The sequence below is a fragment of the Tenebrio molitor genome, chromosome 1 (assembly GCF_963966145.1).
Source record: "Tenebrio molitor chromosome 1, icTenMoli1.1, whole genome shotgun sequence".
In the NCBI taxonomy this organism is placed as follows: Eukaryota; Metazoa; Arthropoda; class Insecta; order Coleoptera; family Tenebrionidae; genus Tenebrio; species Tenebrio molitor.
Genome location: NC_091046.1, coordinates 9,128,314 through 9,152,352, shown reverse-complemented (window position 1 = coordinate 9,152,352; position 24,039 = coordinate 9,128,314). Strand labels below are relative to the sequence as shown.

General features: G+C 35.3%; 2 protein-coding genes across 6 annotated transcripts in view; one reads left to right on the top strand and one right to left on the bottom strand.

Annotated features, from left to right (window-relative positions):
* Nucleotides 1–21,358, top strand: part of LOC138122267 (ankyrin repeat domain-containing protein 33B-like) — an 89,399-nt gene extending 68,041 nt beyond the window's left edge. For 4 of the 5 annotated variants that reach the window (XM_069036436.1, XM_069036433.1, XM_069036438.1 and 1 more), the window contains 4 exons: nucleotides 907–1,036; nucleotides 1,123–1,263; nucleotides 12,193–12,426; nucleotides 19,530–21,358. In XM_069036436.1, the coding sequence (XP_068892537.1) occupies nucleotides 907–1,036; nucleotides 1,123–1,263; nucleotides 12,193–12,426; nucleotides 19,530–19,867 (843 nt within the window). In that variant the 3' untranslated portion in view covers nucleotides 19,868–21,358. The remainder of the gene's footprint in view (nucleotides 1–906; nucleotides 1,037–1,122; nucleotides 1,264–12,192; nucleotides 12,427–19,529) is intronic. The other variant, XM_069036435.1, reaches the window with a different exon arrangement.
* Nucleotides 11,062–12,166, bottom strand: LOC138122269 (dnaJ protein homolog 1-like). The gene has a single exon (XM_069036440.1). It carries the CDS (start codon nucleotides 12,121–12,123, stop codon nucleotides 11,185–11,187), a length of 939 nt encoding a protein of 312 aa, XP_068892541.1. The 5' UTR covers nucleotides 12,124–12,166; the 3' UTR covers nucleotides 11,062–11,184.
* Nucleotides 21,359–24,039: the final 2,681 nt, after the last annotated feature.

Sequence of the window (24,039 nt, the reverse complement as noted above, 5' to 3'; positions counted from 1 at the left end):
GTTAACGTAGACAGACGATTTTCAATTTCCATAGCAACCATTGAAAAATGAGAACTCGGATCGTCGCATCGGACAAAATAATGTAATTAATAATTATTATTAGAAAGGGTTTTGAACGTATCTAGTAGTGAAAAAAATTGTATATAAACCACGGTGGAGAAGTCCCTGATAGCCTTCGCGCCTTACATCCCTCGGTGCGCCTCGGGATCCAATCTTGGCGCTCTGGCTATAATCATGAACTTCTCCACCTTGGTGTATAATATACTATTATTTGTAGGTGCCAATGAAACTCCATATCAGCAATATTATCACGCTTTTATCAACAGCAGTAAACTTTAAACTAGAAATATTTTCTATCTTCTGAATAAAAAAAATCAAAAACCAGTTTTCTTTATTTTTAAACACCCTCAAACTACATTATACCTTCACTTTCATATTTTATTGTACACATGTAAGCCAATCTATCAGTTCTCGATAATTAGTTGGAAAGTAAAATCAAATAATGCAAGTTTTTTGTACTTCAGTTTCATTACAATTCAGTCGTGTAGAAATCCATTACTTAGACTAACACCTTTTACGTGTTTACTGCTACTGATAAACAAATCACGACTTAAACATTAGAGGTATTAATTTTTGCCTGACGGAAAAACTAACCAACAGGTGTATGTTGATCAATCTAGGTCGTGCAATGTTTCAACTTGAATTTTTATCGATTCGAAACTGCATCGGTTTTATCACATCAAATGATCTAAGTGCCCCACAAGGCAACAACGTACGCTGTTCAGAATAGAACACAACTGCCATTGTCTTTCGTAATTTGTTTCGTATCATCGCATTTAATATTTAGTCAATAATGCACCCTCACTCTCTGAACGTCTGGATTATTACAATATCAATATTTTTCAGACGGCTCTAAGCTACATTGCATCAAGTGGATCGATAGACCTATTGGAACAAATACTACAATTACCAAGTTTGAACCCCAACAAACCTGATAATGAAGGCAATACTCCGTTACATTTTGCTGCTCAAGCCGGTGAGTTCCCTTGGATTTAAAATTTCACGTCAAAAAATTTGTTGTTCGACGCAGCCGTTTCTAATTGGAGTTGTGTTTAATTTCAGGACAAGTTGAATGTTTAAATTGTTTGTTAAGTCGTTGCCGAGGAATCGAGATTGATGCTCGAAATAATTTAGGATTCACAGCGCTGATGAAAGCGGCCCTCCAAGGGCGGAACAAATGTGCCAAACTTCTACTCTTCGCAGGTGAGATCGTATTTGTCAATCTTTATCATGTTTCAAGCGATAACAATTTTTTTTTACCAGACTAGGTCGGTAATTGACTCCGTGACATTAATGCGGACAATTCGTGGTAAATCTTGTAGATCACGTGCAGCACTCAAAGTAAACATTTACGTTAAGTTGTTTTGCGAGCATAAACGTCTATTTTTACACAAAATCAAAGCTTAAACCGTTTTAGCAAAAGAATTTTGATTGACTGCGCGTAAATAGATTCTGCGATGTTAATGTACTTCAGTGAAAGAAGAAATGCGGTACGGATAAAGTAGTCATTTCGATTGAGGATTGATTTCGAGTGAAAAATAAAACTGAAGGTGATAAAACGCGAAGGATTACTCGGTAAAAAACTATTTTCTTACGTTGGAAGACGAGTGAGTGTCAGCTATTGATTAATTGAGTCGGTGGAATTGTATTATAAAATAATTGATATTTTTTATGGTATGTGAGAACTGTTGGAAAAATTTTATTGTTGTTTTGGCGTTCGTCGCATGATAATGTCTTCCGGCTTAAATAACATGTCAATCAAAAATCAATCAATTGACTACTATACGTGGTAAAAGATAAATTTCCTTGTTTAAACACGTAAGACAGTAACCTGTTTATGCATCATTCCTCATATTGAAAAGGCCGATGTTAGGCGTATTAATAGCGTCTTAAAATAAAATTAGTAAATAAAAATAAAAAGTAAAGTGTGATCAGTTCGACTTAATTAAGAGTTGCAACGGTAACAATAATATTCTGTTTTCTATAAAGTAAGTTATGATGGATTAGAAAGCTCCTAAAAAATTTTGCATGCACGGTAACCATAAAGATAACAACAATTTTAGAATTTGATTTCGAAGGCTTCCCGAGTTCATTGAAAGGTGATAGGTTTTCGGATGAGTCGAGTTGACAAAAAAGAAAAATCATTTAATGGCTCCGACTCTGGAAGGCTTCGAAACCAATTTCAAGTCCCATATGAAGAAGAAATCAACAATGAAATCCTGTAGTTCATCAAACCCCAATTCCAAACTTCTCTCCACCTTCGCTGTTGTCTCGTTATCGTGATGCCAAGGTTACTCTAAAAGTTATTTCAATATGTTGTGAAATTAACGGTAAAGCCAGAGAATGTACTCAAGACTTGATAGATATTTAATTTACATTTTTTGCTTGTTGATTGATTTAATTCCAACCGAACTTCATTGGTATCTCCTCGATATCAGTTACATTCATACTCAAAAATTCTTAAAAGGTACAAACGAAAACAGGGTGGGAAATTCTGGTTTCTTTTTAGCACAAGAAGCAATTCACTTCTAATGAATCTTGTGAAACTTTTTGCTTCTTTCCGAACCCGAAAAGTTGTCAACGAAGTGGAGGTCTTCTCCAGAAACTCTTGTATATTTAGAAAGGAAACAAGGATCTTGGAGGTCTCCAAACCAATTGTTCTACTATAGTTGTTTCTCCTCTTAAGCATAATATCTTTGTGGTCTCATCTAATTTTATAATAAAGGTAAACATTTTCCATGAGAATGAATCTTACTCCCTATTTTCAAAAATCTATTTCTTGGAGTATAAATAAATACACATAAACATGACTAAACATAAAATAACAATTCCAAAAATTTCCAAAAATAATCATTTATAGTATTGCCGTTATAACTTTTTATCTGCTCCGCCCACTAAAATTGACCAATCAGAATCAAAGCCAGATTCAATCTGTACAACTTTTCATCACATTTGCCACGTAAAAAAGTTAAGGTTAGAATTTTGCTGTCAAGTCCACAATTATTGTTTTAGGTTCTAAAAAATAAAATGTCATTAAGACAATTCGAATGTCAGAAATTTTTACTGTGTAAATCAGATCGTCTTAACAACCTGTTTGATTGGTAACTAAGAAAATGAAATGGGCGGGGCAGATAAAATGTTACGTTGTCCTTAGTATAATACGGGGTGATCAATAAGGACTGTTTAAGTTGGTAACACTGAATCGTATTTTAAATCGTATAACAGGAGTAACTTCCGGTTGTTGGTGGCTTGTCGTTGTTAATGCTATACCTATATCAGATATTTGTCAAATAAATCAACAAAACATATCCAGTTACAGTGTTATAAATAAAAATTTTCTTAATTGTATTGCCAACTTAAACAGTCATTCTTGATCACCCGGTAGTTATTTTCATATGAGTAGCGCTGTCAGATCACTTTTCAGGTATGAGGCCTAAATTTGAAGCACGAGGCGTCAGCCAAAACAGGCCGAATATCTGAAAACTGACAGCGCACGAATATTGAATAACATTTTTCGTGTTCGTTTAGGCAAAGTCTTAAAAAACATCAGTTTATTGTAAATTTTGAGGTTATATTTGACAGATGTCAAGTTAAGTATGTACCGGGTAGAGTGGTATATAAGCAAGGCGGTCTAAAGTTACAGGCCAGGACACTGGCTACGTTGCCACATTCTCTGGTAGGCCATTCCATGACCTACGATGTTCCTAAAATTTTGAAACCAATTCGACATTTAAAATAAATTTTGACAAGTCCATGGTCAAATTCGTCAAACTGAATTAAAAGGGCCTTTTAAGTGTTGCGTATCAAATTGCAACTCAAATTATGCGTCTTCTTCTTCAACTTACGTAGGTACCTGTATTTAAGTTTCCATCAAATGAGGAAACGAACCCAATTTGGAAAAAGATTTTAAAAATCGAAAAGTGAAGAAATTGCAAAAGCAGCCATGCTTGTGCTAAATATTTTAGGGGAACAGATATAAATGGGGACAAAATGAAGCGACTTCTACCAAACGCGGTGCCAATAACTTCTAATTACGAAGAAATTACATTTTGGGAAGAAATAATCAAAATTAATAATGACCACACAATCACTGGGGAAAATCTTTTGGCTCTAAAAAGGAATATTGAAATGAGACTGGGAAGCAAGTTCCAAGAAATGGGGTGGGATTTAGGCAATGGGGAGAACAAAATTGTTATATTTAAGTTGGAAATGCCCACTCCTCGCGTTAGTTTATAACCAAACAGTTTCAATAGCCCGGAACACAGCAGAACATCTGAAATATTATCAGTAATGAGCACCGTTATTTTTCTGTCCCCAAGGTGGATTTAAACTGTATATTACAATACGATAATGCATTTTTGAACTGTCGCAAAATTAGATCACTCATATTTGACAAATGCAAATTCAATGACAGGTTTAGTGGATTTCGAATTTTTTCACCAAATGTTGGTGAAGCCATGTTGTCAGACTGTGGTAGGCCATTCCATAGGACACTGTCTTTGGTCAGTGTCATGGCCTGGTAAATGAAGATCGCCTTGATATAAGGGAAAGTAGGCTCGATCCTGGTTCCTAGGGGAGTGTTTGAGAGTTAGATTTGAGTTGGCAGCCTGGTTTTCACAAAATTTGTGAAGTTAATGCAAGCAAATCTAAATAGTTAACATAATATTTATATTTTATTTTCACTATTTCACTCCAGAAACATTTTGTTAACTAGCAATTTTATTTAAACGCAGATAACGACAATTTTGATAATAAAAGTGCAGCCAATCATCTGAATAATCAATCGAAAAACGCCCCTAGGAACCAGGATGGAGCCAACTCTGTTTAATATACTAATTTTAGTACCGGGTGATCAAGAAGGACTGTTTAAGTTGGCAGTACAATTAAGAACATTTTTTAATTCAGTTATTTATAACACTGCAACTGGTTATGTTTTGTTGGTTTATTTGACAAATATCTAATACAGGTATAGCATTAACAACGACAAACCACCAACAACCGGAAGTTACTCCTGTTATACGATTTAAAATACGATCCAGTGTTACCAACTTAAACAGTCCTTCTTGATCACCCCGTATATAACCGGGAAAGTTTATATATTTAGTTATATACCACTTTCCCGGTTATGTATCTCAGGACACGAACACGAAAATTCCTATCCCTCTTCCTCTTCTTCTCTATCCTTTCCCTTGTCTTCCATATCTCTTTCATCTCCCTTCCGTCTTCACCCAGTATTTCTCCCCCTTCCTTTCCTTCCTTCTCTCTCATTTCGCTACATCCATTCCCCATGTACTCGATTGTCTTTCATCTCCTCATGGATGGCACATTCTGCACCTTCTTTCCTCTCCTTCCATCCAATGTCGGTTTTCTCTCTCCTCGTTCCCACTTCCGAATCTCGCTATCATTTTTCTTTCTCTTGTACTCTCTCTCCCCAGGTACTCCGGAATCTCCTCTGTTATACACCTCTCATGCTCCCTGTCGTATCTGGATTCTTTGATTATCTCCCTTCTTTCTTGCTTGTATGTGTCTTTGTCCCTTTAACTCAGCTCTACATTCATCCATCTTTCTCTCGCTCTCAACCTTTCCACTTCTTCACTGGCATACCCGTTCCTCTGGTAGTATTTCTCTCTCTCTCTCTCTCTCTCTCTCTCTCCTTCTTCTCCGTGTTCTTTTCCTTTTCTCTCCAGCATTCAGTAAGTATCCGGCATTCTTCCTTTCCATCCATTTTGTACCTCAAACTTTGCCGCTCTCTTTCCCGCTTTCACTCTCAGCCTATTCCTCGTGCACTCTTCCCTCACTATGTAACCTGGCGTTTCTCTGTCTCACCCTAGCACCCCTCTCAAATATTTTTCTTTCACTCTCTTTCCCTCCTCTTGTTCCTTCCATCTCCAGATATCTGCCCCGTACATCAATACACTCTCTATCATGGTCTCAAACATCATCATTCTCTTCCTGAAAGCACCTCCCCACTTTCTTTCTCCTATTCCCCACACACATCCCACTACCTTGTTTGCCTTCCTCACTATATCTCTGATGTGTGTCTTATCCGTGGCTCTTTCCTTCCCATTTCCACTCATTATCTTCACTCTTCCTCTTTATCTTATTGAACAGCATCATTTTCGTCCTCTCAACATTCACTTTTTCTTCCTCACATCCTTTCCCAGGCTCCTGATCACTCATTGCCACTATCATCATGTCATCTGCAAATGCCAGGCTCCAAACATTCTCTCTATCCTTCACACTCCCCCCGGCTTACGTTTTCTTAAACATTTCGTCCATATCCGCCACATATCTCGTAAATACCAAGGGGCTGAAGGGGTTGCCCTGTCTCTTTCCCTTTGTCGTCTCAAACCGAATGGTTAATAGGTACCTTCTTCATCTATAATTCTACGAAATATAGCACTTCATTATTGTACACAAATATTTCTAATTTTTACCTTGAATATCTCAAATGTAATCCACCCTCGTGCTCGGGTATGAAATACTAACACCTTTTCATAATTGAATATTCTACAAAGCTGCAAATGAGGAAGCTTCTTACAAATTCCTTAATAAAACATTAGTTGCTGCACCCAAAATATGGTTGTTTTTTTAATCGAAAAGTTGATATTCCTTTTTTGTGTTATTGAGAACGTCGAGAGTGTCTCTCAAATTATTCATTTTAACCAATAATCCAATACCAAAGAACAAGACTAAAAAAATGTGTGCTGAAATTGAAATGTTTTCATGATTGCAATAAATATCGTCCAACAACCTTTCTACTAAAAACAAAATTATTCTAGAATGTGTTGACTTTCATAAAAAACGGAGCCCTGGCTTGCTTACTTAACCCCAAACAAAAGAGTTCGTTAACTACAAGTACATAAACACGCAGCTTGTTTTGAAAGGAAAATTTACTGAGATTCTGTGTTCAGTTCGAAATTTATCATAAACATAAAAAAATTAAAATTGACAACTTAACTGTTCCTTTCCAACGTAAATATTTTGAAAGTTGAAAAACAAGAGAAAGCTTTTGTGAGGATTAAAGCCCACGTTATAAGTCTTCACAGAGAAAAAAAAATTGAATACCATTCTTTACCTGATTCCTGAACAGCGAAAAACATTTAATTGAAGCATCATCAGATAAACAATCCTGTGCACAGAGCGAAAGAGTTCGTCTTTTCATCCGAGATTCGTTTGATTTGTTAAACGTCTAGATAAATTCTGCTGATAAAATCGTCAACTTCGTACCGCTATACAAGCACTCTCTCATTATCCGCATGAAAGACATTCATGGAATAAATTCAGTCGATTCCAACCACGTAAGCTGAACCTCATACTATTTAGTGTCGTTTTATGTATGTCATTACGTCGGCCGTAGTATCGCCAACAAAATAATAATATACGGTCGGTAAATGGGTCACACAAAACAATAAATGGACCTTGAAATAACACGATGAAGGTGGAATCAATCGAAGTCGTTCAGAATTTATACAGTAGCATTGAAACCAGCAGGGATGTGCTCGTGTTCCCAAAAAGAATCGCACATCCAACACAAATTGCGTTCACTCTTCATCATAAAACTGTCATATTTTCCTACATAATCGAAGAGCTAATATTCCGCAGCCATAAAACTTATATTCAACTCGTAATAGTTAAATTGGCGGCTTTATTGATTCCATTTTTCGTTGACACACAAACGCTTATCTGCTTTTCATTAAAGACAAAAATAATAAATGAGCCTTGTCGACTTTCCCAGCGTACCATTTGTTGCCACTAGTTACAATATCCGTGAAAAGGCGAACACCAAGGACGCGTTAGTGGGTTAATTTTACTCGTGGAAACTGGGGTACTCTGGAACTTTCCCAGATAAGATATTCTTCACTTGTTGCTTGTCTGGAAACTTTGTATTACAGTCCACGAGGATATCACTCCGTCTTGATGGCTTCAAGAAGCCGCAATCCTTGGCTCGGTATCGCTAGACGTGCTTCGCTTAATTACGCAGAATTGAGATTCAATCTTACCACCTGCTTGTTTAAGCGAGACTGCAGTGGAGAAGCTAATACTGCAGCCGCACGAGATAAGGTGGCAAAGAAAACATCTACTTTGCGAGTTCCAAAGTTTTATGTTTTATTTTATTCACATCTCTTACTCTCTTAGAAATGAGTACGAAAGGGAATAAGGGCCTGGACAAGTTACATAGTTAATAGTCGTGGAGAAAAAAATATATAGCCATATGGGTTCATAAAGGAATATGAATTGGAGTTAAAGAAGGAATTGTTATTTTGTGAAGGTTGTCAGCTTAAGAAATATGATAAGAACATTTGCGAAGAGGAAATTGCTCAGAATGATGATTGATGAAATTGGCATTTCAAGTAAAGTAAAGTGGGCCTCATATAAGTATGAAGAATGTAAGAGAAAAAATAGATAAGTATTATGAAAAAAATACGAAGAGAAGGCAAAAAGACAATTTTGGATCAAATAGATTTGAATGAAGGGAATGGCAAAATAAAAATATTAACACAAGTAAAAATCAAAACAGTATAAAGAAAAAAAAAAATTGTGCAACTTTCTTTAGTTTCTATCAGCACTATCTTAACAGAAAAAAGAATACACAAAAGTATTAAAATGTAAGAAGTTTTAGAGGAGCGGATGCGAACTCGGATCACATACTACCTACTAATAGCAAAGCTGAAACAACAACTGATGAATGAGAAGAAGAGGAAAGGCGAAAAAATACAAAAGTACAATACAGAAAATGGAGGAAGAGATGGACAAGAAACTCGAAATAATATCCTATGAAGAGGATGTTCAGAAAGAATGGAACCGGTTAGAAACAGTTATGAAGGAAAGTTTGCAGGAAAATGTTGGACCAAGAAGATCCAAGGAAAACAAGGCCTGATTCACGGAAAAAATGCAAAAGGGTTCTAGAAGAACGGTACCAAGCAAGATTAATGCTACTAAATAGACAGACAGAAGAGAATAAAAAAAGATACGAGGTAGCAAGGAAAACAGCAGACATGCAGGCAAGAAAAAAGAGAAAATTTAATGAACAAGCTAAGGACAATACAAGAAAGTTACAAAAATAAAGAAATAAGGAACTTCTACCAAGATGCAAGGAAAACTATAGAGGCCCAACAGAAAACGGCGACATACCTGAGAGAGAAGACCGGGGAATTGGCAGGGAAAGTTGAAGAGAAACTGAAGAGGTGGGTGGAGTACGTTGATGAAGTCTTGAATACCGATAGCTATGAAGAGCAAGTGGAGGATTTGGAACCTCAAGAAAACAACGATTAAGAAGCAGTGCAGGATCCAACAGAGAAACAGATAGAAAAAGAATTCGATAAATTAAGAAACAATAAGAGTACAGGAGAAAATGGCATCCCGGCAGAAATATTGAAATAAGTAGGAGGAAGAGTAAAAAGCACTGATTAAGCGAATTTGGCAGGAAGAACGAATGCCATAGCAGTGGAGAAACGCTATAATATGTCCAATCTCAAAAAAGAGAGAGAATAGAACGAACTGCGAAAACTACAGAGGGATATCACTCCCTACGTCACCTACAAAGTGCTGACAAGAATAATTAGAAAGGAAATAAACAAGCCTCTTTCACGATACCTTAATTGGCGAATACCAAGGAGGATTCAGGAAGGATCAACGACAGACCAGATCTCCACGTTAAGGATGCTACAAAAGCAAGACTTCGAACAAAACAAAGTCTCTATATCTTGTTCATTGATTTTAAGAAAGCTTACGACTCGATAGAAAGAAATAAACTGTACCAAGCAATGATACCGAAGAAATTAATCGGTTTGACAAGAATGACCCTGACAGATACGCAGAACAAAATCTCAGCAGTGAGAAGACTACCGGAAAGTTTTGGATAAAAGATCGGAGTCAGACAGGGGGACCCGCTATTCACAATGGTGTTTTGTTTAATATAGTTTTAGAAGCAGTTTTCAGAGACAGCGAAATCCATACGCAAGGAAAAGGCTGCGGAGGGTTATGGACTGAGGATAAACGAAGAGCAAACGAAATACCCAATAATAAAACAGGAAATAACAACTGATGAACCATACAGCATGTTCAGAACAGAAACAAAAAGCTACAACTTCGAAAGGGTCGAACACTTCGATTACCTAAGAGTGACAGTGTCCTACGATAGTGAAGAAGAGCTGGAGATAGACAAGAGAATGAGCAAAGGAAGCAAGGTAATAGGCTCACTAAATAGAATGCTAACGTCGAGAAAAATCTCCAGAGCAGCAAAGATCAAGATGTGCAGGACTGTGGTGAGGCGGGCGGTGGTATACGGGTGTGAAACCTGGGTGTTAACGAAGAAAAATGAAATAAAACTGGAAGCATGGGAGAGGAAGATGCTGAGGAAAATATTGAAGGGATCGAGAACCGACTGAAGGAAAGCATCACAGGACAGAAACCATTGAAGATGAATTGTTAAGAGGAGTTGCAAGTGGACAGTAGTGCTATAATATATATGTATAATAAATAAATGTAGGATGGAGTGTACTGAAGAAACGGGTGTTATCTGGGAAGCAGATAAAAATTAAAGAACTGCTGGAAACATATGAATTAAATTAGAGAAAAGAAGAAGAGAAATTTATTTGAACATACATACAAGAATAACTGGTAAGCTGAAGAACAGCACGAAGAAAGGAATGCAATGTTCTATTAAAAATCCCGGGCTCTTAAAAACAGAAGTTAATGACAAAATATTAACACAAGTAAAAATCAAAACAGTATAAATAAAAAAAAAGTGTTTTTAGTTTCTATCAGCACTATACAGTGTGTGAGGAAGACATCCTGATATTTTCATATCTTATCTTTATATCGATATTTGTAGGATTAGAGATTTGAATTTTTGTGCTGGTATAAATTCATGAGGTGTGACTTTCTCGAAAAATTATAAATTATAAAATTGGAAAAGGTGTGAATCAAGAGTAAAACCAGAGCGCAAGAAAATAATTAATTACATTGAGAAGAAATACATCGCACATAGAAAAAATGTTCAACCGTCATTTATATTTATTACCACAAAGTGCATTGAAAAACACATTATTGGATGATTTTACTTAGTTAAACTGGAGTACACTTAAGTTTATACTTCTCGCCTAGATCAGACGGCAACAATTATCCTGGAAGCTTCTCCGATAAGATATTCTTCACTTGTTGCGTCAACTTGTCTGGAAATTTAATGTTAAAGTCCACGAGAATATCACCCCGTTTTGACGGCTCCTTAGGAAACGGCAATCCATGTCCTGCTACCCGCTTAACGGTAGTCGGCTTAACAATCTCAGAACTTAGATCCAACCTCACCGTCTTCCCTTCTAACGTTGGCACGTTCACAACACCTCCACACAACGCTTGTTTCAACGAGATCACAGCAGTGAACCTAATATCGCTCCCTTCACGCTTGAACACCGGATGAGGCTTGTCGCGAATAACGAAGACAACATCTGCAGGAATTCTATTCGGTTCGACGTCTCCTTCTTTCGGAAAGGTTATCTTCGTTCCAGCCTTCCATCCAGGTTTTACATTGATCGTCAGCATTTTTTCCTCCCGCTTTCGCTTTCCGTTCTGCTGTGTCACGTTCCTGGAGATTTTAATGTTCTTGGTGCAGCCGGTCAGGATGTCCTCCAGACAAATGTTCAAGTCGTATTCTATGGGGCGCTCCTGTTGCTTGGGCACCATCCCCGTGAAAATCGTGAAGGGGTCGTTGAAATTGCCGTCGTCGAACTCGAAGAACGTCTGGAAGGGGTCGGCGCTGCCGAAGAACTGCGCAAATGTAGCCCGCGGGTCCCCATGGAAAGTGTAAGTGAAGGTGGACGGGCCACCCCCCGAGATACCCCCCTTCAGTCCATCCTCTCCGTAGGCGTCGTACACGTCGCGCTTCTTCTTGTCGGATAACACCTCGTAAGCTTCTGCAATCTCTTTGAATTTCTCTTCGGCCTCTGGAGACTTATTTTTATCCGGGTGATACTTCAGCGCCAGTTTCCGGTAGGCTTTCTTGATTTCGTCGTCCGACGCGTCTTTATTTATACCCAAAATTTTGTAATAATCTCGACCCATTGTTTCTGACAGTTTGAAACATCACTTGGAATTTTGACATCAAGCTGACAGCGACACTTTCTGTTTCAGGTGCGAATCCGACATTACGTGATAACGGACGTGGATTCAGAGCCGACCAGTGGGCGAGATTCTGTGGAAGATACGTTTGTGCCGATGTTATCGAGAAACACGCAAGACAACGACTTCTGGAGCGATCTACCTCCTACGGGAATTGGGGCGGAGAAAATGAGCTTGGTGCCAGGGTCCTTATGGGAAAAGTCGTTCCCGTTCCACCTATTCCACAACAGTCCTCACATGGCAAGTGCAAGTAGATTTTTTTATTCTTTTACAACCGGAGGTTTCGTTCAACGCGAGCGTTTCTTTTTGTTCTGCTTTTATCATTGTCGCATGCAACGCTTTTCACCACATAAATAAATCTTTACGGCACGTACGCTTCGAGAAAACATTCTCATTTAGACCCCTTGATAGCTTTCATTTTCGTAATATTGACAACGCTGCTCACATTGGCTTAAATTCATTCGTCACTCTTGCAATTAACATTTACTTCAGATAATGAAAATTAAAAACAATAACTGATATTCGTGTCGCATGAACTCCACTGTTCTAAAGTCACTGTTGCAAATAAATGATAAACAGAATTAATGAGAAGATGTAAAAATAGATTGTTGTTTACAGTTAAATAATGAATAGTTGCAGAAAAGAATACACAAATTTCATTTTTAAAATATGTGCTTAGGTCAAGATCAGACTGGATTTACTTACAAAATGGGTAGCAAGTGATATGATATTTAGTGCTACATGAAATAGCCAAAAATTATAATACATAATGAGAAAATCTGTTTTCTAAGACAATCACAATTTATGACGAAAAGTTTATCGTGTACAGCGAAAAACATCAATGAGAAAGCAAAATGAGTGAAAAAGGATTCTGTTGAGCGTATGGTGAGATTTGAAAGGAGTCGTTTATTATTGATCCAAAATCGACCAGAAGAGACTTTGTGTTCTACCGAGACAATGCCAGACAACTAGTTCAACTGTATTGAAAATAATACTGTGAATACAGGTGACTTTGAAAGTTGTGCAGATATTTTAACCAGTGGTAGAATTCAAAAACAGTTTGGGTTCCACTGAATTTTATGAAAAAATGGTTCAAAAAATAGTCCATTTTTTTATTATAGTCCGATGAGCTTAGTCCGAATCAAGAAGTCGACATGACCTGCGTCTGCTTTCGACATTTGACAGCAGTGCATGGTTCTACCAATATTTGAAAATTTATTTAGGCAACATGAGACAGATATTACAAATTTCAATTTTTAAGATTTTGAGTTGTGTTCTTTCGTGGTTTCTTAGTTTTTCTGCAAATTCATTCCTCCGTTTTAATTTTGTCTTTCAAAAAACCGCTCCCTTCAGAACTCTTTTGATAATTATTTACGGTTGGCTTAAAAAAAAACGGGAACTGTCAGAAAAATTTCTGTCAGATTTTATTAAATTTTTATAGTTTGAAACGGCCTTTTAGAATTTAGGTTAAAAAACTGCACTTATGTATCAGAAATACTATTGTCAAACAGACACAAATTGACAAATTAAATTTTCAGTTCACATTGGGTCAAAATTCATTTCCCGTTTTTTTTGAAGCCAACTGTACATATCAACTAATAGGTCAGATATACTTATTAAAAATTGTTGAAAACAGTACTAAACAACCATGTTTAGACTGTCTTTCTTTCTTCCTAGATTTTGTTTCGGCAACGCCATGAACACAGAACAACTCTATGAATTAGTTTACCCCCTTACCTGTTAACTTTCAGTCTTGCAAGTTTTCGCGCAATTCCAGTATTATTTTTGCAATTTACAAATTCTGTAAATGAATCTGTCCACATGCTTTTCGTTGGCATCATACGGAGGACATTCCTAGCAAAATTAAACAAAACTATCACAAATAATGTGGTTAAAACGTAACCTAAAAATTTGACGTCGCTAATGTAATAAACGTACAACTCGTGTCTTGCTCGAATCGCACATGCTAAAGCGAGATGCATAGTGGGACACGTTTAATAGTAATACAATACGTACAAGAATTCAATACCGTGTGAGCAACAAGTACTGTTTGAGTTGGTAATAAATTCTGGTGACTTTTGGTGATTTTTATGTCATGTTCCAACGAGAAAACCATTTTATTGGTAAAAGATTACAAAAACCAAGACGTTTAAATTTGAAATGTATGGCAGCTGTCAATAAAGTCAATAAAACAAACCGAAATAGGTACAATTCACAGTCTTGAAAATTTCATGTAAATTTTTTTATTGCCAACTGTAACAGTTATTGTTGCTCACCCCGTAGTTTGTTTACATTATGTTGAAAAGATATAGCAATATGACAGTTATTCTGCTTTTTAATTGATACATCGGACTCTAATTAAAAAATGGACTTTAGTAGACATTTTTGTTGTCATTTAAATCAAAATTAAGTCACTTTGATAAGCACCTCAAACTTGACCAAAATTTAAATCACAAATGACTTTCACCAACCTGGAGAAAACCGATGTGGTTTTGACCTACGAGGGGTCGTTTTTATATTCCCGGACTAGGCATGAAAGAAAAAGATTAGAACAGCAAGAAAAATGTATTTTTGAATATAGGCTTTTTGCTTTTGAATACAAGTATCACATCGTTTCGATAACATTTTTAATCCATTATAAAAATATTCATTTGGTTTGTCCGCAAAATGCCATTCAACAGCCGCTCTAAGTTCCTCATCGTCCCTCATTTTTGTTCCCCTTAATGTTTTTTTGAGATTTGGAAACGAAAAATAGTCAAAAGGGATTAGATCTGGACTATAAGGCGGATGGTCAATTTCTACGAAGTCACATTCAGCAATGGCAGCTTTTGAAAGTCTTGACTTGTGGACTGATGCATGGTCGCGGAGCAACAGGACATCTTGCGTCAGTTTTTCGCACCTTTTCACTTTAATAGAGTCTCTGAGGCGATGCATTAAGTTTGCATAATACTCTCCTGTTACCGTACTACCCTTATGCAGAGAATCAATCATTAAATTTTTTTGCCAATCACAAAAAACAGTTGCCTGGCAGAGATCTTCATCCAGTGATTTTTCGACCATACTTAAACAATTGTGACCATTCGCAATTTGTCGATTTGGAAGAACAATCGTCCCCGTATACGGCCAATATTTCTTCACGCATAATTTTTGGAGCTTTTCCTTGTTTTGTTAGAAATTTTATAAGTGTTCGATATTCAAGTTTGTTCATTTTGATACGCGACAACACAAACTGACAGATATTGGAACCAATACTGCAGCAATTGTTTCCGAAATTGTCAAACACATTACCAAGGCATACGTGATTAAAAATCATTGTAATGAAAAATTACAATAAAATTGGAAATGGCCTAGTCCGGGAATATAAAAACGACCCCTCGTATATGGCGAAGCCCGTCGACATTCAGAGCTAGCACGGCAAATTTACGGTGAAAGGTTTCCTCAACGTTGTGCAGCATCTTCATGAATAAGCGCGATCTTGGCCGACAAGATCGCAGAAGAAGAAATTCTTCATGAAATTGAAAACCAGCCACGAACAAGTACTCGGCGTCTTGCCAATCACCTGAGAGTTTCTCAGTTTGTAGTTTGGCTGCGAGTTGAAAATAACGCGCAGGAAATTCGTCAAAACAGAGGCATTTTGAATCGAGTTCGGGTTTCTTGGGCACCTCGCGCTGAACCTTGTATTGAAAACGATGGCAGGCATTTCGAGCAACTTTATACTTTTACTCACAATTACAGTCTTTTTACTTTGTTGTTTTCTGAATAAGTTGCAGCTCTATTTTATCATCACTTTACAAATTTTATCAAAAATTCATGACGAAACTTTAACGATAAAACTCAAACATAACCTGGAATGACAGAAAAACTTGACATTTTAGGTTGGCCGTGCGTCAAAACTGTTTGAAAATTTTATGCGATTCCCAAACAAAGTGATTCCTTTGATTCTCTTGTAAACCATTAACATTCGTATATGGCAAGTTGGGTTATTTTGCCTTCTTTAACACATTGTACTACCTCAGGTTGAAATATCTGTATTTTCAAAATTAGACTGTAGAAAGATTAAACAGAATAAACGGTGAACAATACAGAGAAAGTCCAGAAAACATTGAGATTTAAGCTTTATCATTTTTTCTTTCTTTTGTGCAAACCTTTTGATTAGTTTTACAATTTGAGAAGTAGATGGATTCTGATGGACGCCAGAAAGGAAAAAAAATATTAACAAAATCAAAAAGTACAGATAAAAGCTTCACCAACCTTTTTACAGGAACAGGATACAAATGAAATAACGATGATACGGAAATGTTAAAATAAGTTTTTTACTTTCGCACAGTGCAAATGCAAAGAAGAAAAATATAATGGGAGGGAGTAAGAGAGAAATGAAAAAGCAGAAAAATTTTCGTACTTACGAATTATTAGAATTTTTTAAGATGGATAAAAAGAAGAATTTAAGATTAAGAATAGAAAGACAGAACACGTATCTTAGTTGTTATACCTGAAAATCCTTCGATAAATAGACCTTATTGACATTTTATGAGGTATACAGGGTGTAACAGAGAAAAGTGCATTTATTTTAACTGGTACATAATAGGATTCATTTACTACAAATTTTCTATTTTTTTTTTCGAAAACAAATTCTGAAGGGTTTTACAAATTAACCTAATGTAGTCGCTTACCAGCCTATGAAACGATTAATCTAACTACATTTAATAAAAGAAACAAAACAAACAGCAGTTATGAAAAAAAAAGAAACAAAAGTGAAACCATTTGATTCATCAAATGCAATACGAAAGGAATAAAAACATTCAGTTTTTACGATTCTTGTTTAAAGTTTTCAAATTTATAAAATTGCATTCAACGTGAACGGCACGTCAAAATAAAGGGAAGACAAATGGCAATTCAATTTTGAAAATTCCAAGAAACTTTATTTAGTTGTTGTAATTGATGAGTACTATTACCAATTACTATAAATGCATTTATAATGCACTGTATAATGTCAATGACCAATTGAATAGATGGATATTGCTTGTGGATTGTGGAATCAAACAGAATAAAATGATGAAGTACCTATAAATAACAATGTCTAATATTTCCAATACGTACAGATCTAATATAGCTTGACGTTTTATGATGATTCATTGGTATTACTTTAAAGACAAAACCGATGTCAGATGAAGGTGTTTATTTTTACATCTTGGATGGAAAAAAATTTTATCCAATAAATCAAAATAGTAAGTACAAAAGAGCAGTGTTAAGAAATTAGCAAGAAAAGACAAAAATGCAATAAGAAAAGGGAATTAAAACAAGATCATAAAATATGGTACAGTTTTGACTATTTTTTCTGTGCGCGCCGACGCTAATTTTACACTTTAAACTCGAATAGGAAGCTCATCGAGTCTACAATAAAGTCTCGGATGGCATTTGTCCAACGTTTATGGAGTCTACCATATCCTAATCATTTTTGAGCTTTTACTTCGCACATATTCTTCAACATATTTTTTGACTTGCCATTTCTCCAAACTAATGAAACTACGTCAAATACTTTAACATATTCATTAACAGGACTTCAACTCGAACGCTTTGACCACTGGCTGTCGTAATGCGTGAAAATAGTTGCTTGTACGAGAAAAAGTATAAAAACTATAATCTTGATCATAATTATTTTACTCTTAGGGCCCGATTTCAAGTCATGGTCGCAAATAGGTGGTGCAGCAGCGCAAATGTGTAGCTATCTTTGTCCTACACATTAATTACCAATATGCGTCATCTTTCTCTCTTGCGCCGTTACCATGACCGTCGGGCTCTTAGACCAAAAGATAATGAGATATGTAGCAGAAACTCATTTTTAAAACTTCTTAAGGGCTGTAATAATTTTTGAAACAACGAATTGATGGATCCTTTACTTCATGAAAATATACAGTGCATTTTTTTTAACTGTTGCCATAGGGAATTGCATGGTAAAACTTATACCCGCTGTTAACTTTTGTTCTGATGAAAATATTCAAACCATTTTTGGAACAAAGTTGAAAGATTTTTTAAACTATCGGATAGATTACAATTCAATTTCCTAAACTGTCGAAAAAGTTGTGAAAAAAATATTTGTTCCACGCCGGAATAATAGTCCGTCGAGCGGCCGCCAGAATAGCGTCCTTGTCGGCTCAACCAGCAACTGCCTATCCCCACTTTTGATTTTTGTCAGTTTCATTTAAAAAATAAATAGCGAGATCTTCTGGTGGCTATGATTAAATTTCTTTATAAAAAAAACAAAACGTAAAAACGTTAACTCACAAATAATTCAACACATTAACAGAAATTATCAAAGGAATTGTTCGAAATGTTTTTCTTCGACTATTTTGTAAATGTCGCACTGGAATGGAATTTGGTCAGGTTGAGTAAGGTACTGTATCTTTAGAAGGTAGCGCCATTCCGCTCCACAATTTTTCGCTTGGAAATTAAAAGAGATGGCATTATCGATAAATCCTGTGAGTGTGACAAAGATAGATTCTGTTTGACACGATACAAACATCCCTTAAAATTGTGTATACTTCTATCTTTGTCACACTCATGGAATTTATCGATAATGTCCTCTCTTTTAATTTCCAAGCGAAAAATTGTGGAGCGGAATGGCGCTACCTTCTAAAGATATAGTACCTTAAGGTTGAGCCGATAGGGACGCTACTCTGGCGGCCGCTCGACGTACTATTATTCCGGCGCGCTTTAAAATATTTTTTTACAACTTTTTCGACAGTTTAGGATATTGAATTGTAAACTATCCGGTAGTTTAAAAAATCTTCCAACTTTGTTCCAAAAATGGTTTGAATATTTTCATCAGAACAAAAGTTAACAGGGGGTATAAGTTTTACCATGCAATTCCCTATGGCAACAGTTAAAAAAAATGCACTGTATACCTAAATTCGATTAGCTGGAAGAAAATCCCTAACTTCAGTGCTTTTATAAACATTGTAACTGGACATTTATGGAGTCCTTACTGAGACAAACATTTCGCAAGAAAAACTAAAATGGATACAATTTTCCAAAAGTTATCGTAAGCGAAAGAAAATTCCGCAGATAGACAAACACGCACCATGCAGAAAACAACAATAGTTTTTGTTTTGAGGATAATCCAATCAGAACTTGACCTTTGCTCGAACGTGAACATCCTGACACAACATGGAAATAGAAAATTACAAATTTTGGTATTTGCAAACAGTAAATTAGGAGTTTTTCTGTTACAGTCTTTGCTTTATAGCAGTGATTTAATGTTGTTGTATCAGGCATTGCTTTGTCGCTTTCACGGATGTGCTTTGCAATTTTTCCCAAGACGGTATTGCTTCTGACAAGTACTGTTTTTCCAGGGCTGAAGTCAAAGTTGAAAAAAGTATTTCGTACGTCTTCCGGACTCGGACGAAACGACGACTCGTTCTCCAGTGCCAGATTAGTAACACAGCTGACTTCAGCTGCCTTATGTGCTAGTTCACCTGTTCTTCCATCGGCCCCGACAGTCCCTCCCGTCGTCAAATCCCTGATTCGTCCTCTGACAGTACCAAAGCTTCAGATCACGTTGGTCAACAACAACGGCGACTACCCCAACAACAACTTAACCAACGGTGTGACAAAACCTCCCGCTCCACCAGTCGCAGAATCCAAAACGACCCCGGTAATAAAACCAGCCAGAACAAAAAAGAAGAAATAGCATCAATGCAATCTCTGCAAATGGTAGAGCAATTCTGAAGACATGAGAGACTGTTTCTAGGGTAGGGTTCTCTTTTAACCTAGTTAATTAACATTTACAAATATTATTATTGTGATTGTATACCTAGACATATAATGTTTAATTTAATATAATTATACTATTTAGCACAATAATATATCGTGCTGTCAAATTTCAAATAACACCATAAATCCGCATACGTTTCATCTGGCTAATTCGATGCAGTTCCGATAAATTAAGTAAACAAATGGTACTATTTTACGAGTTAATTAATTATTACCTACTTCTAAGCTGGGAAAAACAAATAGCGGACAGATGGACGAAATATTATAGAAATTTAAATTGTGATGTGGCAAATATCCAAGATGAATTTGTAAACACAATAATAAACAGAAACTGGTTTGATTTGGTGTTGGGAAATTTTCGCCATCAAGAAAACTCTGTTTTATGGCCTCACGTTGCAATTTTTGTTTACTTAATTTACTGGTTTCCTTTCATTGATAATAAAAATTAATAACAGTTTTTAAAGGTGCGTTTTTATTTTGATGGAGCAGTAAAAACTGGATTTTTCACGTAATAAAAGTGTCTGCTTTGAAAGCTGTCAGCAGTATTGCCTCTTGTCGCCAAAATGAAAACGTATCATCTATTTTTTAGGCATTTTTTTACGTATACCTATTGTTATTACTTCTGAGTAGTTTATAACGTTAATTATTTTGATATATTTACTTAACTAATGACCTTAGTGACTTAGATACGGGGGAAATGGAATTCTTCTTTTAATAACCGCAGACGCGGCGATGTTGAATGTTAACTTTAATAGAATTCCAATTTTTCTGGTTCATACAGTATATATATTTTATTTATTCGTGTTTTATTGTCATTTCAAAAAATAATTTTGTTTGAATTAAGGTTGTTGCATATCAATAACTGGGAACAAAAATTACAGGATGCTAGAGATAAGACCACCAATTTTCGATAAATTTAACTCTATTGATACAATGTAAGCAGGTTCTAGCTTCTAGCTTAATAAAAAAATATAAACTTGTGATAAATGTTCTGTCGTTGTTACCGATAACGATAAGATATGCTTTTGGTTGGATTTTACTTTGTGACCTAAAATCTAATTTTTATGAGCTTTTTGTATAAAGTTAGAATCTGTCTGTAATCTAATAGCTTGCTCTTGAGTGTTGACAATTTCTTTTTGTTATTTTGCAATAGCTAATAGTTGTTTAAATGTATGTACATATACGAGATCTTGTAACTTTGTCTCACTCCGAGAATTCAATAGGACGAAACGTTGGTTGTGCGAAATTGTTGACAATTTGTTACGATAATAAGATGGACGTTACAGTTATCCGGCTGAAGACTAACCGAGAGTTCTCTAGATGAAATCGTAAGATGCGCATAAAGTTTTGATGTTTTTATTATAATTTTTTTAATGTACTTATTCAAAAATAAAAATCATGTTTTTCAGTCGACTTTCAATTGGTAATTTTCCTTAAAAGGAATGCCAAACCGCTTAGAATGGTGATCAATCGGGGGTAAACAAAATGTGTATTTAATTAGTACAGTTGGCCAAGTCAGAATAAAAACAAAGTGATTCTCTGAAAAATGTTCAGCTATAATATCTCGTCTCCACACGCCAAAATTTAAATTTTTACCAGAGAAAACATGCTTTTGAATAACATTATAGAATACATTAGATTTATTGGATTTAAAAAGTAAGCTTGTTTTAAAATATTTACCATGCAAACAGGAAAAAATGAATGAAAAACCGTCTCTCTCCACGGAAAAAAAGTAAATAACTGTTTTGGAATTTAAAAATATACTCGTATTTGGTAGAAAATCAACCTGAAACTCACTCAAAATTAGGTAACAAATTAGCTAATTAATGTGTTTACTGATGATGATAGCTGTCAAGATTTGTTTTAGTCGAGTGTACTTTCAAATACCATTCCTCTCTCCAACTGTCACGTTTCTTCATTGTTTCAACAATTATTTAATTACTTCTTGTTATGAAAGTGGTGGAGTTACTTTAAATCAATAAAAAACAAATGATAAATAAATTTCATCAGGTAGGGAATTGTCTTAACATCTCTGCAAAAAATTGTTACTAAATAATTTGACGTTGTTATCACACTTATTGCGACCGCTCATCAACGATTTCTATGAAAAAACATTTTCAGGTAAAGCTTTTTGTTACGTTAAAATATTCATCTCTACATATAAAAAGTTCTGAGAAAGAAATACAGGCTTTTACACGAGTGATAATGGACCCAAAGGAATTGAGAATGCAACCCACAATACACTTGCAAAGTTAAAGTGGTAATTTGTTTTTTGATTTAAAAGAATATAAAACATAGTTAGCTGTGTAGTTTCGAAAATTTTGGCATAAACGTCATTCGCCTTGTTAAATGAAATTGTGAAAAAACGAAGAGTTTTTGGAAAAACGTTTATTGTTTGCATAAACGCGCATAAACAGCACAAGCGTTTTTATTACATTTGTCATAAATTAGGGTCATGTCTGTTTTCTTCTGATCGTTCGAATACATTTTAATCGTCGTATTTTAACTTTTTCGTAAATGTCAGTTCTGGCAAATAAAATTATTGGAAGCAAAGCCATCATGGATTCATAATTTCATTTTAAAACAATACGATATGTCAAATAGCCACGTTAACTTTGGAAATGTATTGTGGGTTGCATTTTCAATTCCGCCTGGCTCATTATCACTCGTGAAATATCTTGTATATTTCTCGGGACAGTCAAAGAAATTAGTTTTTTAAATTTTGGTTTATAATTTACCATATTATTTTGAAAGAGATTGTTTAAATCCATTAACAAACAATGAGGTCATTGGTTAAGTAATTATTATTATTGATCTACTTCAAAGTTTCCTATAATTTGTTGATTTTTTTTTTCGTTCTAGTTAAACAGAATAGTATGTATAAAGTTATAATAATCTATTATCTTTGTCTAATTTGTGTACCTAGTCAAATAAAAAACAGACCGCAATGTCTTGCCCATCAAAATTAGGTACTTTCAAAACCAATTAGTCAATTTCCGGCTCAGTGATGGTTAAATAAAATTAAAAAACCGTAAGTATTAATAAAAATGTGCATTTGGTAGAAGGTTCATTTGATTTTATCGACAGGTTCACAGATGGAACGTTTTGGAGATGAACTGATGATGCTGTCTACCACTCACCTCATCAATTTCTTTTTTGATTGTTTTAAGAGTTACTTCCCGTTCAATTTATATTTTGCAATAGCATATAATTTACACTGAAATTAAAAAAAAAAACGTTACAAACTAAATTTCACCACAGTAATATTAGTTGTAAACAGTATGAATACAAAAAAATTGACATAAAATGAAGCCACCATTTACATTTACACATTTCTACAAATAAATTAAACGAGGGCAGCAAACAAAAGTTGCCGTAATTTTTTGAGATGAGGCCATGCATAATTCCAAACAACTTAAGTGACTGATTTCATCCGTTGGAAGCTTCTTATTGGACATTGGTCTTACTGTTTTTGTTGAAAGAAAAAAATTATCTAAACACAAAAAGTTTATAGCTTTATTTAACTTCACGTGTTACTTAGATAACTTGAGAAACTGATTTCACACATTTGAAACAAGTTGATTTTAGATTTATTAATAGTTCTGTCAATAGAGCATTTGAGGTAAGAAGTAAGAATAAAATCATCCGTCCTCAACATTTCGTATCTTAATAAACTGTCGTTCTTACATAATGATAAGCTGTAGTAAGTTATAATTGCCCTCAAAAAATGGTGCTTCCGAAAACTCTTTCAGTATACATGAAATACTGTTACAGAAATATTAAAGAAATGCAACTAATTTTTGGGTGGAAATAAGGTTTTGTTGAATAGGACTTCCTGGAATTTACGTTCCATATGACTTTTTGTAGTATTTTTTTAAAAAATGGGTTCAACATAGCTGGTCATTCATATCATAACGCAAATACCATCACTTTATGTCCACAATACAACTGGGTTGAAAATAATTTTTTATCGGATTTATTAGTCATTCGTGAAATTTCAAATTAATACAATATAGCAATGTTAAAATAAGAATGGTATAATGACGTCACATGCGCAGAAACGTGTTTTGGTACCGAACAGGTCATTAA

Bases quoted from the DNA above. Each gene is read 5' to 3' on its own strand.
- LOC138122269 (XM_069036440.1), bottom strand. From the start codon at position 12,123: ATGGGTCGAGATTATTACAAAATTTTGGGTATAAATAAAGACGCGTCG.